This window comes from Parasteatoda tepidariorum, chromosome 1 (assembly GCF_043381705.1).
Source record: "Parasteatoda tepidariorum isolate YZ-2023 chromosome 1, CAS_Ptep_4.0, whole genome shotgun sequence".
Classification (NCBI taxonomy): domain Eukaryota; kingdom Metazoa; phylum Arthropoda; class Arachnida; order Araneae; family Theridiidae; genus Parasteatoda; species Parasteatoda tepidariorum.
Window position 1 is genome coordinate 9,470,757 of NC_092204.1, and position 14,576 is coordinate 9,485,332.

At 31.5% G+C, this 14,576-nt stretch overlaps 1 protein-coding gene across 3 annotated transcripts in view; it reads left to right on the top strand.

Moving 5' to 3' along the window:
- The window catches only part of LOC107453534 (cell adhesion molecule Dscam1), a 139,220-nt gene that overhangs the window by 55,230 nt on the left and 69,414 nt on the right, over nucleotides 1–14,576 (top strand). For all 3 annotated transcript variants that reach the window (XM_071185813.1, XM_043048070.2, XM_071185867.1), the window contains exon 4: nucleotides 1,099–1,245. In XM_071185813.1, the coding sequence (XP_071041914.1) occupies nucleotides 1,099–1,245 (147 nt within the window). The remainder of the gene's footprint in view (nucleotides 1–1,098; nucleotides 1,246–14,576) is intronic.

Below are 14,576 nucleotides of genomic sequence, written 5' to 3' on the forward strand. Positions count from 1 at the left end.
CTGACGTGAAATATCCTCAGTGGTAGACGGATCATGGGTTAGAGTCCCCTTGCCGTCAGGCTAACCGTGGGAGCTTCTCGTGGTCTTCCTCTCCATGTAACGCAAATGCGGGTTAGTTCCACCAAAAAGTCCTCCACGAAGGCAAAATTTGTCCCAATACTTGATCCAGGAGTTCCCTGGTCTTCTGTATTGGGTTCAAAATTACAGGAAATAAAATAAAAACTACTAATAACAGTACATTCGAAGAATTTTTTCTTCTAATTCGGTATTTGCTTAGCTGAATTTAAAAGAGGTAACTTTAGAAACATTATAGATAAGCTCTGAAGTTGTTAAAATAATTACAAATTGGTAATGGAAGATTAAATAACAAGGGTAATAAATTAACCATTATTATGTTGACATAAAATTATTGTGTATGAAAGGTTTTAAATGAACATTTCATAAAAAAAAGAACTTGAAAAGTTCTTGATTGAAGAGAATAGACCTGTTGAATGTTTTAATTCAACTAATTATATTAAGAATGATGGGAATTGAGAATATTCCCTTTATTTTTACGGAGATTTAATTTTTTTTAATTATTTGCTTTTAAATTAATCACACAACGACTATTACTAAACTTTTAAAAAAATTTTTAGAAGTATAAAGACTTCTCGTCATGAAGAAAAACAAAAACTTATGCCAAATAGCTATTTCGTGGACTAAAGAAATATATTTCATAAAGGTGGAATCAAAGTATTTTAAGAATGATGGGAATTGAGAATATTCCCTTTCTTTGTACGGAGATTTAATTTTTTTTAATTATTTGCTTTTAAATTAATCACACAACGACTATTACTAAACTTTAAAAAAATTTTTTAGAAGTATAAAGACTTCTCGTCATGAAGAAAAACAAAAACTTAAGCCAAATAGCTATTTCGGGGACTAAAGAAATATATTTCATAAAGGTGGAATCAAAGTATATTAAGAATGATGGGAATTGAGAATATTCCCTTTATTTGTACTAAGATTTAATTTTTTTTAATTATTTGCTTTGAAATTACATAAAGTTTGAATAAAATTAGAATCTTTGCTTATTAATGCATTTTATTATTTTTTAAGGTCGTTACACCATATTTAAATCTGGGGAATTACATATTCGGCATGTGCAACAAACTGATTCTCTTAGCAGCTATAGTTGCAGAACGAAGCATAGACTCACAGGGTTGACGGTAGTTAGTTCGAATCCTGCCAGAATTATTGTTACAGGTAAGATCATGCCTATTTTATTTCATAGAAAGATAAATAATTATTTATTGTACAAACCTAGCTTTAGCAGTTTATTTATGACTAATTTACATTTTGCAAAGTTTGAACCACCTATTAAGAACCGAAAAATAGATATATCTTTAATCCTCGAATTTGCTTCCTGAGAAAAAAAACTGTATTATTGTTACATCATTTAAACGAGTAGTATTTTAATCAATATTATTGTTATCGTAAGTAATTAAATAAACTAAACAATATTATGCGAAAGGAAATCAATCAAACACTGGTGGCAAAATACATTAAGAAACATTACTTCTGTAATATTCTGCACTTAAGAAAGAATTTAATATTCACAGCTTACAACGATTCATCATAATGTATCTACAAGAGTAATCTTCGTCTTCCAGAGAATGATTTAATAAAAAACAATTTTTGAAAAATATATCACACCACGGTTACTCTCATTGTTTGTGTATCAAATACCGAAAACCACACGGGGACAAAAGTATATTTATTCGGAGAAAGTACTTTTATGTGTCAGATTTCAGCCATTTTTGATAATCCACAGCGATAGGTCTGAAAGAACGTTCTATTATTTTCAAAGCTGTCCTGGCTGGTGACTGAGAGAATATCACAAAGCACCATGGAATTACGGAAAATCTCAAACAAAATGAAAATATTTCCTATTGGTAAATGGGTGTGTATTGAAGGCAAATGGCATGGAATTAATTGCGAAGCTCATAAGCATTTGTATCGGTAAAGGAGGTGTTCAGCGTATGCTTGTGTTGTCATCAATAATCTTCTTTTTCCACACGAAGAGCGAGAATAAGCATTGACATTAAACTCGTTTTGACTCTTGTGAAAGCCTCAATGATGCGATGAATTGTTATCAAGTCTTAAATGAACCCTGGCAAGTATGCAATCGCTTCCTTACCCATTGAAAGTCATTGTAATGTTTTGAACTCTTATAAAGACGGACTTCGGTGGTGAATTTTCGGCCGGAATGAGACATCTATCGAGAACACGAGGTATTTCTGAAAGCCATGAAAAGGTCAGTGATGAGGTCTAACTGAAAGAACATCAACGACCAGCACCGACAAATATCTGACATGTATGTGGCGAAGTACTTGAATTCAAATAGTCATGAGAATGTTCATTTTTTGATAGAGTTATTCACCATTCCAAAAAGTATCGAAATGATATTGCAGAGTTTTGGCAACTCTGCAACCGATTTCCGGGACGATTAATCGGACCAAAGTTTCCCCAGATATCTCACAGTCTTGCAATCTTTTTTCAGATGAAAAATAGCAGTTGATTAGCAGGTGATCGGAGACGATTGCACGATTACGCATGCGCAAGCTGGCTAACTTCGCAACCTGTTCCAATCAACCTGGCTTGCTGGAACGCAATATATAAGCTTTGCAATAAACTCAGTGGTATTTACTTCGCCACTTTACTTCGACTTTATGGCATGTAAATAGGATCGCATTTATTAGTAAACGAAACAGACTATCTAAATTTATGCACAAATGGTTTTGATGATAGCAGAACCCACATAGCACCAAACCATACTAAGTAGTTTCAACCCCTATCCAAAGACTTAGGCATCGCTAGAACTAGCATCCGTAACTCCATAACTTCTCGCCGTCCTAAACGACAAAATGTATATCCACGACAGGTTTTATATTCTCTTTATTTCATTTTATAATTGTCGTTGAACAGCCAACCCAATTTTATGGGTTTCAGACTACTAATAATCAAATCCGCTGCCTTGAAATTTTGAACCCAATCCAGAAGACAAGGGAACTCCTGGATCGAGTATTGGGAGAGATTTGCCTTCGTGGAGGACTTTTTAATGGAGCTAACTCGCATTTGCGTTACATGGAGAGGAAGATCACGAGAACCTCCCACGGTAATTCTGACTGCAAGGGGACTCTAACCCATCATCCGTGCACCACTAAGGATATTTAACGTCAGCACTGTGATCGGTGCAATCCGGATGCGGAATTCGTAACGACTGAGATTCGAACCCGGTTCGCCTCATTAGAAGGCGAACGCATTATCCCCTGAGCCATCGCGGCTCTTATATTATCTTTAGCACGTATACACGCTCTTTACTTAGTTGGCAGCTAGAATCGTACATGCGATTTTTATCGGTTTGAGAAGCACCCTAAACCATAGCGCCACTGGATCACAAGACAGCAAAGCATATAATTGGACTAAAAATACATATAAATTTGCAATCTCCCCAAATTTGTACTTCAATTTAATATGTGTAGATAGAGGCCGGGATATAGGGCTCTGGGTCTAAGTCCAAGAGGTCGTGGGTTCGATCCCCGCTGGTCAAAGACTCCCCTAGTAGTAAACGGTGCCTGACGCACGTTAAATCTGTCTAGTCACAAGGTCCTCCACGTTCCCACAACAAACCATACTGATCCAAAAGTTTCATTGTTTACTGGATTGAGTTCAAAATTACAAGGCTACGGAGTATTATTGAACATTAGTAGTCACAAACCAAAAATTGGGTCGGCTGTTATAAATATAAATATGTGTATATCGATACATGATGAAATCGTTATACATCTGAAGTAAAAATAAAACAAACTTTAAAAAAGAGAGAGAGCTGAAAAACTTTTGATGGGAAACATATGTCCTCATACTAATTAAAAATCGATAGATATGAAATAAATTTAATAGTTTTTCTCAATAAATATTGTGTTTTAATGCCCTTTTCAAATGTTTTTAAGACCCATTACTCAGAGAATTCGTTTTTATTGTTACAATCATTTGTTTCGTATTCTCAACTGGAATACCTCTTTACGCCAGATCTCTAGTAATCTTGTTCAGGAACTAGAAGATATTATACTTGATTAGTTGATCCTCACAGGGATCTCGATTTAGTCCTCTAAAAAGATAATTCCGTGAAATGAAAGTTCGTTATTTAAAAAAACAAACCGGAAAAAATATTTTTATTTGAATAGTTAATTTTATTAACTTATTTTATTTATTGTATTTCATTTTATTTATTTTTATTTTAATTTGTATTTTATTTCATTTACTTATTTATTATATTGTATTTTGTGTTTGTAAGATAGATTTACTTATTCTACTCAAGGGAGTATTGCATATTTTCTAAAATATGTAACAAGAAAACTTTTAATTATTATTTTTTTTTATTTTAATTTGTTTAAAAATTTTTATTTCATTTATTTATTTATTATATTGTATTTTGTATATGTAAGATAGATTTATTTATTCTACCCAAGGGCGTATTGCAGATTTTCAAAAATTTGCAACAAGAAAATTTTTAATTATTATTATTTTTTATTTTAATTTGTTTATAAATTTTATTCCATTTACTTATTTATTATATTGTATTTTGTATTTGTAAGATAGATTGATGTATTCTACCCAAGGGCGTATTGCAGATTTTCAAAAATATGTAACAAGAAAACTTTTAATTTTTTAAAGAAAAAACTAATAATCATTGCAGTAATTTTATCTAACAAAACATTAAAGCCACTATCAATGACAGTAAGTCAGCATATGCTTTAGCATAAACATTTCCTTTGTAAATGCATAAAAATAAAGCAAAAATAATGTTAAATATGATTTTTTAAACATAGCATTTTGTAGCAAACATTGTCCAATATATTCCTTTTATGCAGTTGGGACATCAGTTTTACTTTTATATATCTTTTACTGAGACTCTAATTACAAGTAAAAATATATTTCGCTATTTTTTTAATTATAAAAAGCAGACTAATAGTCACCAAAAAATCCCTTAGATTATCTTAATCGTATTTGCACAAAAATAAAAAATCTGAAAAAATTAGTTTGAATTTTTTTTTCCTTCCAATTAAAATATTTATCAATAATTTATTTTGTAAATCAAATACATTTAAAGGATGAATAATTGTTTCTCTTAAATCTAAGAAACTGCAAATAAGTGCAAATTTGAAGAATTATTCTTTGGAAGTAAGCTGTGTTTGGAAGAATTTACCTTTAGCGTTCAAAAGGACATCAAGTTTCATACTTCATAACCATAAATTTTTAAAATGCTTATTATAATATTTTTCTATTTTGACCAGAATTAATGCAAAATAATGAAAGAAAGTATGGGGAATATGTTCAATGAAAATTTGCGTCAAAAGTATATTTGACAATGGGTCTTTTATATTAATTTTTAGATTTGAAATTTTAAAAAAAATCGTAGATCATATTAAAAAAGTAAATAGTAGGAAGTATTTTTTGTTCTTTGAAATCTAAATTCTAAAAATATAAGTCAAATATAGGGTTTTATCTATTCCATTCAGCGTTTCACTTGGTCATACTTCCTACCGTAAAAGACATCAATTATTTTTGTGCCATAAAATGTTGCAGCTCTCATCAATATGTATTTGCATCATTTTCTCCTAGTATTTTCTTCGCTTTCAAAAATACACTTTAGCAAGTTGGATGCGAGAAGAAAAAAAAGAAGCATACATATTTTATATATTCCACATTAAATCGCGTCACGTACTCTTGATGAGTGAAAAATTCTGAAGCAGGCAGCCAATCTTACGGCTTTTCAATAGTTGACACTTACGACGTTCTTTTTTTTTCTTCTTTTTTATCGGAATGCATTACGTTGATACCTCATTGTGCATTCTGATATCGTCTGAAATCAATGTAAGGCGAGCTTTGCAACGGAGAATTTGCTGTGCAAAATCTTCGAACCATCTGTGGAGTAAAAAAAAAAAAAAAAATGGCGCACCGCCATTTTACTCGCATCAGATGAGGAGGAAAGTAAATATCACTTCTAGAAATGGTACAAAGAGATGAATAGTAGAATTTTCTTTCTATTTCCGTCTGAATTTTTCACTTCTGATGATTCGCAGCGATCCGTCGAATATTTTTATACTGATTCGAGTTTGAATCTTTCATATTCGAAGAAAGATATTTTCTTGATTTTACGCCCAGCAAACCAAAAAGGAAATAACATTTACGTCTTGGTGAATATTGGATTTTGGAAAACAGCGGCTTAAAATTCCAAATCTTTACTTTGCGGGATGCAGAATAAGACTTAACCCTAAATTCTCAGCTTCGAAATAGATTGAATTCCATAAATATTCCTTTGATTTAAACATTCGAAAAATAAAACTTTCCTTCGGCTTATAACGTTGCAATATTTATTTCAAAAATTCATATCAGTGTTCAATGTTTAGCGAATTGATTAGAAAATGTTAAATTTATAAAATTGTCTTCACAGTCCCTCGCTAAATTATCAGACGCACTATAAGAGCCTATTTAAAATCTTAATTATCAGGTGACACTATGCAACTTCATTGCATTTACGAGACTAAAACCGGTTTGGACTGGTTTACGTTCGTGTAACAATGGGTTAAATTAGACGATATATAATATAAATTCTATGATTGGATAAATTCGACGATATATTATATAAATATAGAATATTTATTACATCAGGAATTATATTAGTAATTAGACCAAATTATTGGATGCACTGCAGTGTTTAGTGTTTTGCACGAGTTTATAAGCAATACTTTTATATTTAAACATACATGTAATGAGTTTATATTCAGGAGATATTCTTCAGGAGATATATATTTGAGTATTTCCTATTTGTATTTATTTTTAACGCATTGCATTACAATGTTAACCAATTGACACACGAACATAAACAAGTGTAAACCGGTTTCAGCCGAGTAAAAACAATAAAACTGTAGACTATCACCTGATAATTAAGATATTACGTAGAATATTACAGTGCGTCCAATAATTTGGCTAGGGTCTGTTATTTACAGTTGTTTTTAAATTCAATTACTGATTTTAGTCTAAATACCATATTAAAGAAGGAACTTAAAGAGTTAAATTATTTTGCACGAGCGTTTTCGCGGTCATTATAATTATTCCAAGGATTGCATAAACATTTTGTTCTAAATAGTAATAGCTGCTCTGTCAGTGGGGAAGGACTAGTTTACGCTTACTACCAAAGTCAAAATTTTTGATGGTTTTCCATTGATGGACCAACATAATCTTCGATGGTAACCAACATAAGTAACCATCACTTCAATGTGGGAATTCAGACAGATTTATGATGGTTTAACATAAGAATAACAACTTGTTTTGGTGGTTCGTTCTTATTGAACCATCAGAAATTTCCATAATATTTTCTTAGAAATCATATGTTGGAAAGATCCTGCACCATCATCACCCCAATGTAGGAATTCAGACAGATATATGATGGTCCAACATAAGAATAGCAATGTGTTTTGATTCTAGTGGAGTTTAATTTCCAGTGCTTAAAGTCTGGGAGTCTGATCGGACTGTCCCTTCTCTAATCACGACTTAGTGATTCGGAATCCATTCTGTCAGTGGCGATTTTATAACCGAAAGAGTCCATGAATATTTCAGTGGTTTGGGAGAGTAGTGAGAAGGTCGGATGATTACTACCAACATCTACCTTCCAATTAAAATTGAGGTATGGCGTGCTCATGCACCAGCATTGTCTTCGGTTCATCATTAAGGATGTCGCTAAAATCCTATTAGTGTAGCACTAGTGCAACGTAGCTCTAGTGAAATTACTTAAAAAGAAAACGAATATGATAGAGTAGAGTAGGAACTAGGAAAAATCAGTTTATTGTAAAACACATTCTGTATTCATACACTGAACCATAATAACAAGGACATATGTTTCTGCATGAATACGATGTTCTATAGAACCATTGTATAAGAATTAAATGAAGGATTATTGGTTCAGCTTGTCATTTACTACAGCCGCAGTAAGTATGTATGACATAACGGTTCAAGCAACAAAAGTTCAAACATAGTTGAAAAACTGTCATAAATTTGCCTAGTTAATTTCTGGAGCCGCTTAATTAAGCCCGATTCACACATTCGGAAAAATTTCATTATCTTAGGTAATTTACTTTATCTCTTGTTAATTAAAAAACAACACATTTAATTGCATAGATATAACATCTGTTCCATAATACTTTTCTGCTGCAGAGAAACATCGTTATTAATATGCATGCGAAAGCTTAAGGAGGTTAAGTGCAGTAAGGTTAATATCAATCATACATTGACGATAAACTGCAGATTTCCCCTAAAATTGAAGAAAGAAAATCTTACATATGTCTTAAATCTTAAAAGTAAGTCACAGCCACTATGACTTACTTACACTATTACTATTTACACTATGACATAATGTAAATACCAATTCTATTGTAATAAGACATTACAAATGTAATGCCAAATAGTCATTCAGGTAACGATAAAAAGAAATACGTATTTGTATATATCGAACAAGTTTTATGGAATGAAATAAAGAAATGAAGATTTTATGTGGCACTAATTGTAGACATTGACGATAAGCTACAGATTTGACTTAAAATNGAAACAAACACTACAAAGAAAATAAACAGTAACAATCAGAAGAGATATTGATGTCGCATCTTCAGTAGGGGTGCAAAGTTAATAAAAGGAAACAATTTCACATGGAAAATAAAGGATGTTTGTAACTCAGAATGTTTGTAACTCAGTTCGCATTTATTAGTAAGCAAAACAGACCAGCCTTGTAATTTTGAACTCAATCCAGAAGACAAGGGAACTCCTGGATCGTGTATCGAAAAAATTTGCCTTCGTGGAGGACTTTTTGATGGAGCTAACCAGCCTTTGCGTTACATGGAGAGGAAGACCACGAGAACCGTCCCACGGTTATTCTGACTGCAAGGGGACTCTAACCCATGATCCATGCACCACTGAGGCTATTTAACGTCAGCACTGTGTTCGGTGCAAGCCGGATGTGGAATTCGTTTCGACTGGGCTTCGAACCCGGTTTGTCTCATTGGAAGGCGAACGCTGTATCCCCTGAGCCATCGCGGCTCTTATATTATCTTAAGCACCTATACACGCTCTTTACTTAGTTGGCAGCTAGAATCGTACATGCGATTTTCATCGGTTTGAGAAGCACCATAAACCACAGCGCCACTGGATCACAAGACAGCAAAACATATAATTGGACTAAAAATACATATAAATTTGCAATCTCCCCAAATTTGTACTTTATTTTAATATGTGTAGATAGAGACCGGGATATAGGGCTCTGGGTCTAAGTCTAAGAGGTCGCGGCTTCGATCCCCGCCGGTCAAAGACTCCCCTCGTAGTAAACGGTGCCGGACTCACGTTAAATCTGTCTAGTCACAAGGTCCTCCATGTTCCCATAACAAACCATACTGATCCAAAAGTTTCATTGTTTTCTGGATTGAGTTCAAAATTACAAGGCTACGGAGTTGAACATTAGTAGTCACAAACCAAAAATTGGGTCGGCTGTTATAAATATAAATATGTGTATATCGATACATGATGAAATCGTTATGCATCTGAAGTAAAAATAAAACAAACTTTAAAAAAGAGAGAGAGCTGAAAAATTTTTGATGGGAAACATATGTCATCATATTAATTAAAAATCGATAGATATTAAATAAATTTAATGGTTTTTCTCAATAAATATTGTGTTTAATGCCCTTTTCAAATGTTTTTAAGACCCATTACTCAGAGAATTCGTTTTTATTGTTACAATCATTTGTTTCGTATTCTCAACTGGAATACCTCTTTACGCCAGATCTCTAGTAATCTTGTTCAGGAACTAGAAGATATTATACTTGATTAGTTGATCCTCGCAGGGATCTCCGATTTAGTCCTCTAAAAAGAGAATTCCGTGAAATGGAAGTTCGATATCTAAAAAAAAACGAACCGGAAAACATATTTTTATTTGAATAGTTAATTTTATTAACTTATTTTATTTATTGTATTTCATTTTATTTATTTTTATTTTAATTAGATTATTTCATTTATTTATTTATTACATTGTAATTTGTATTTGTTAGATAGATTGATTTATTCTACCTAAGGGCGTATTGCAGATTTTCAAGAACTTTTAACAAGAAAACTTTTAATCTTTAAAAGTTTTTATCTTTAAAAGTTTTTATCCTTAAAAAGTTTTTATCTTTATATTTAAAACTTTAAAATCTTTAAAAAAAAAATTCAAACGAATAATCACTGCAGCAATTTTATCCAACAAAATATTAAAAACTCTTTTATCTAGCAAACATTAATGATGGTAGGTCCGTACATGTTTTAGCGTAGACATTTGATTTGTAAAAGCATAAAAATAGACAAAAATAATGTTTAAATATTATTTTTCAGACATAAAATTGCAGCAAACGTTGCCCAATATATTCCTTTTATGTTGGGACGTTGTTATGTCAGTTTTTCTTTTATATATTTTTTTCTGAGACTATAATTACAAGTAAAAATGTATTTACTATTTTTTAATTATAAAAAACAGACTAATAGTCACTAAAAAATCTGTTAGATTATCTTAATCATATTTGCACAAAATACAAAATCTGAAAAAAGTAGTGTAATTTTTTTCCTTCCTATTGAAATATTTATCAATATTTGATTTCGTAAATCAAATAAATTTAAATGATGAATAATTGTTTCTCTTAAATCTAAATAACTGCAAATAAGTTCAAATTTGAAAAATTACTATTTGGAAAAGTAAGCTGTGTTTGGAAGAATTTACCTTTAACGTTCAAAGGGACATCAGTGCTTCATACTTCATAACCATCATCATCATAGTTGGACAGACAGCCCAATGTGAGCCAATGCCTTCCTCTGAAGATTTATCCACGACGACTTCCGACGACTTCATAACCATAAATTTTCAAAATGCTTATTATAATATTTTTCAATTTAGACTTGAATTGATACAAAATAATAAACAAAAGCACATGGAATATGTATAATGAAAATTAGCGTCAAAGGTATCTTTGACAATGGGTCTTTTATATTAGAGTTTAGATTTGAAATTTAAGAAAAATCATAAAAAATATATTTTAATTCACATATTTCCTCATAACACATGTTGTCTCATATATTTTAATCACAAAAAATATAATTTATAGTTAATAGGAAGGATTTATTTCCTTTGAAATCTAAATTCTAAAAATGTAAGTCAAATATAGGGTTTTATCTATTCCATTCAGCGTTTCACTTGTTCGTACCGTAAAAGACATCAATTATTTTTGTGCCATAAAATGTTTCAGCTCTCATCAATATGTATTTGCATCATTTTCTCTTGGTATTTTCTTGGCTTTCAAAAATACACTTTAGCAAGTTGGATGCGAGAAGGAAAAAAAAGAAGCATACATATTTTATATATTCCACATTAAATCGCGTCACGTACTCTTGATGAGTGAAAAATTCTGAAGCAGGCAGCCAATCTTACGGCTTTTCAATAGTTGACACTTACGACGTTCTTTTTTTTTCTTCTTTTTTATCGGAATGCATTACGTTGATACCTCATTGTGCATTCTGATATCGTCTGAAATCAATGTAAGGCGAGCTTTGCAACGGAGAATTTGCTGTGCAAAATCTTCGAACCATCTGTGGAATAAAAAAAAAATGGTAGCGCCATTTTACTCGCATCAGATGAGGAGGAAAGTAAATATCACTTCTAGAAATGGTACAAAGAGATGAATAGTAGAATTTTCTTTCTATTTCCGTCTGAATTTTTCACTTCTGATGATTCGCAGCGATCCGTCGAATATTTTTATACTGATTCGAGTTTGAATCTTTCATATTCGAAGAAAGATATTTTCTTGATTTTACGCCCAGCAAACCAAAAAGGAAATAACATTTACGTCTTGGTGAATATTGGATTTTGGAAAACAGCGGCTTAAAATTCCAAATCTTTACTTTGCGGGATGCAGAATAAGACTTAACCCTAAATTCTCAGCTTCGAAATAGATTGAATTCCATAAATATTCCTTTGATTTAAACATAAAACATTCCTTCGGCTTATAATGTTGCAATATTTATTTCAGAAATTCATATCAGTGTTCAATGTTTAGCGAATCCCTCGCTAAATTATCAGACGCACTATAAGAGCCTATTTAAAATCTTAATTATCAGGTGACACTATGCAATTTCATTGCATTTACGAGACTGAAACCGGTTTGGACTGGTTTATGTTCGTGTAACAATGGGTTAAATTAGACGATATATAATATAAATTCGACGATTGGATAAATTAGACGATATATCATATAAATTCGACGATTGGATAAATTAGACGATATATTATATAAATATAGAATATTTATTATATCAAGAATTATATTAGTAATTAGACCAAATTATTGGATGCACTGTAGTGTTTAGAGTTTTGCACGAGTTTATATGCAATACTTTTATATTTAAACATACATGTAATGGGTTTATATTCAGGAGATATTTTATCTACTTCCTATTTGTATTTATTTTTAACGTATTGCATGGCAATATTAACTAATTGATACACGGACATAACAAGTTTAAACCGGTTTCAGTCGCGTAAAAACATTAAAACTGTAGACTATCACCTGATAATTTAGATATTACGTAGAATCTTACAGTGCGTCGAATAATTTGGCCAGAGACTGTAATTTACAATTGTTTTTAAATTTATTTACTGATTTTAGTCTAAATAGCATCCTGAAGAAGGAACTTAAAGAGTTAAGTTATTTTGTACGAGCGTTTTTGCAATCATTTTTATAATTACTCCACGGATTGCATAAATATTTTGTTCTAAATAGCAATAGCTGCTCTGTCGTTGGGGAAGGATTAGTTGTCGCTTACTACCCAAGTCAAAATTTTTTGATTGTTTTCCATTGATGAACCAACATAATCTTTCATGGTAACCAACATAAGTAACCATCACTTCAATGTGGGAATTCAGACAGATATATGATGGTTCAACATAAGAATAGCAACTTGTTTTGAAGGTTTGTTCATATTGAACCATAATATTTTATTAGAAATCGTATGTTGGAAAGATCATGTACCATCATCACCCCAATCTAGGAATTCAGACAGATTCATGATGGTTTAACATAAGAATAACAACTTGTTTTGATGGTTTGTTCATATTGAACCATTAGAAATTTCCATCATATTTTCTTAGAAATCATATGTTAGAAAGATTATGCACCATCATCAACCCAATGTAGGAATTCAGACATATTTATGATGGTTTAACATAAGAATAACAACTTGTTTTGATGCTATCGGAGTTTAATTTCCAGTGCTTAAAGTCTGGGAGTCTGATCGGACTGTCCCTTCTCTAATTATGACTTAGTGATTCGAAATCCATTCAGTCAGTGGTGATTTTATAACCGAAGGAGTTCATGAAAATTTCAGTGGTTTGGGAGCGTGGTGAGAAGGTCGGATGATTACTACCAACATCTACCTTCCAATTAAAATTGAGGTATGGCGTGCTCATGCACCAGCATTGTCTTCGGTTCATCAGTAAGGATGTCGCTAAAATCCTATTAGTGTAGCACTAGTGCAACGTAGCTCTAGTGAAATTGCATTTTCTAGTGAAATTACATTTTCTAGTGAAATTACTTAAAAAGAAAACGAATATGATAGAGTAGAGTAGGAACTAGGAGAGATCAGTTTATTGTAAAACACATTCTGTATTCATAAACTGAACCATAATAACAAGGACATATGTTTTTGCATGTATACGATGTTCAATTGAACCATAGTATAAGAATTAAATGAAGGATTATTGGTTCAGCTTGTCATTTACTACAGGCGCAGTAAGTGTGTATGACAAAACTGTTCAAGCAACAAAAGTTCAAACATAGTTGAAAAACTGTCATAAATTCGCCTGGTTAATTTCAGGAGCAGCTTAATCAAGCCCAATTCACACATTCGGAAAAATTTCATTATCTTAGGTAATTTACTTCATCTCTTGCTAATTTAAAAACACATTTAATTGCATAGATATAACATCTGTTCCACAATACTTTTCTGCTGCAGAGAAACATCGTTATGAATATGTATGCAAGAGCTTAAGGAGGTTAGGTGCAATAAGGTTAATATCAATCACACGTTGACGATAAACTGCAGATTTCACCTAAAATGGAAGAAAAAAATCTTAAATATGTCTTCATGAAAATTAAAAGTAAGTCATAGTGTAAATACCAATTTTATTATAATAAAACATTACGGATGCAATGCCAGATAGTCATTCAAATAGAGATAAATATAAATATGCATTTGTATATATCAAACAAGATTTATGGAATAAAATAAAGAAATGAAGATTTTATGAGGCAACAATTGTAGAACAAGCGAAATAACTGTTTTTAATTAATCGAAATGATGAACTCACAAATTTTTAAATCTCTTAAACCTTAAGAGATTCACCAAAAGAATAAATTTATAATTAAACACAAGATAAGAGAAATATAAATATTTGCATTTAGGGAGGG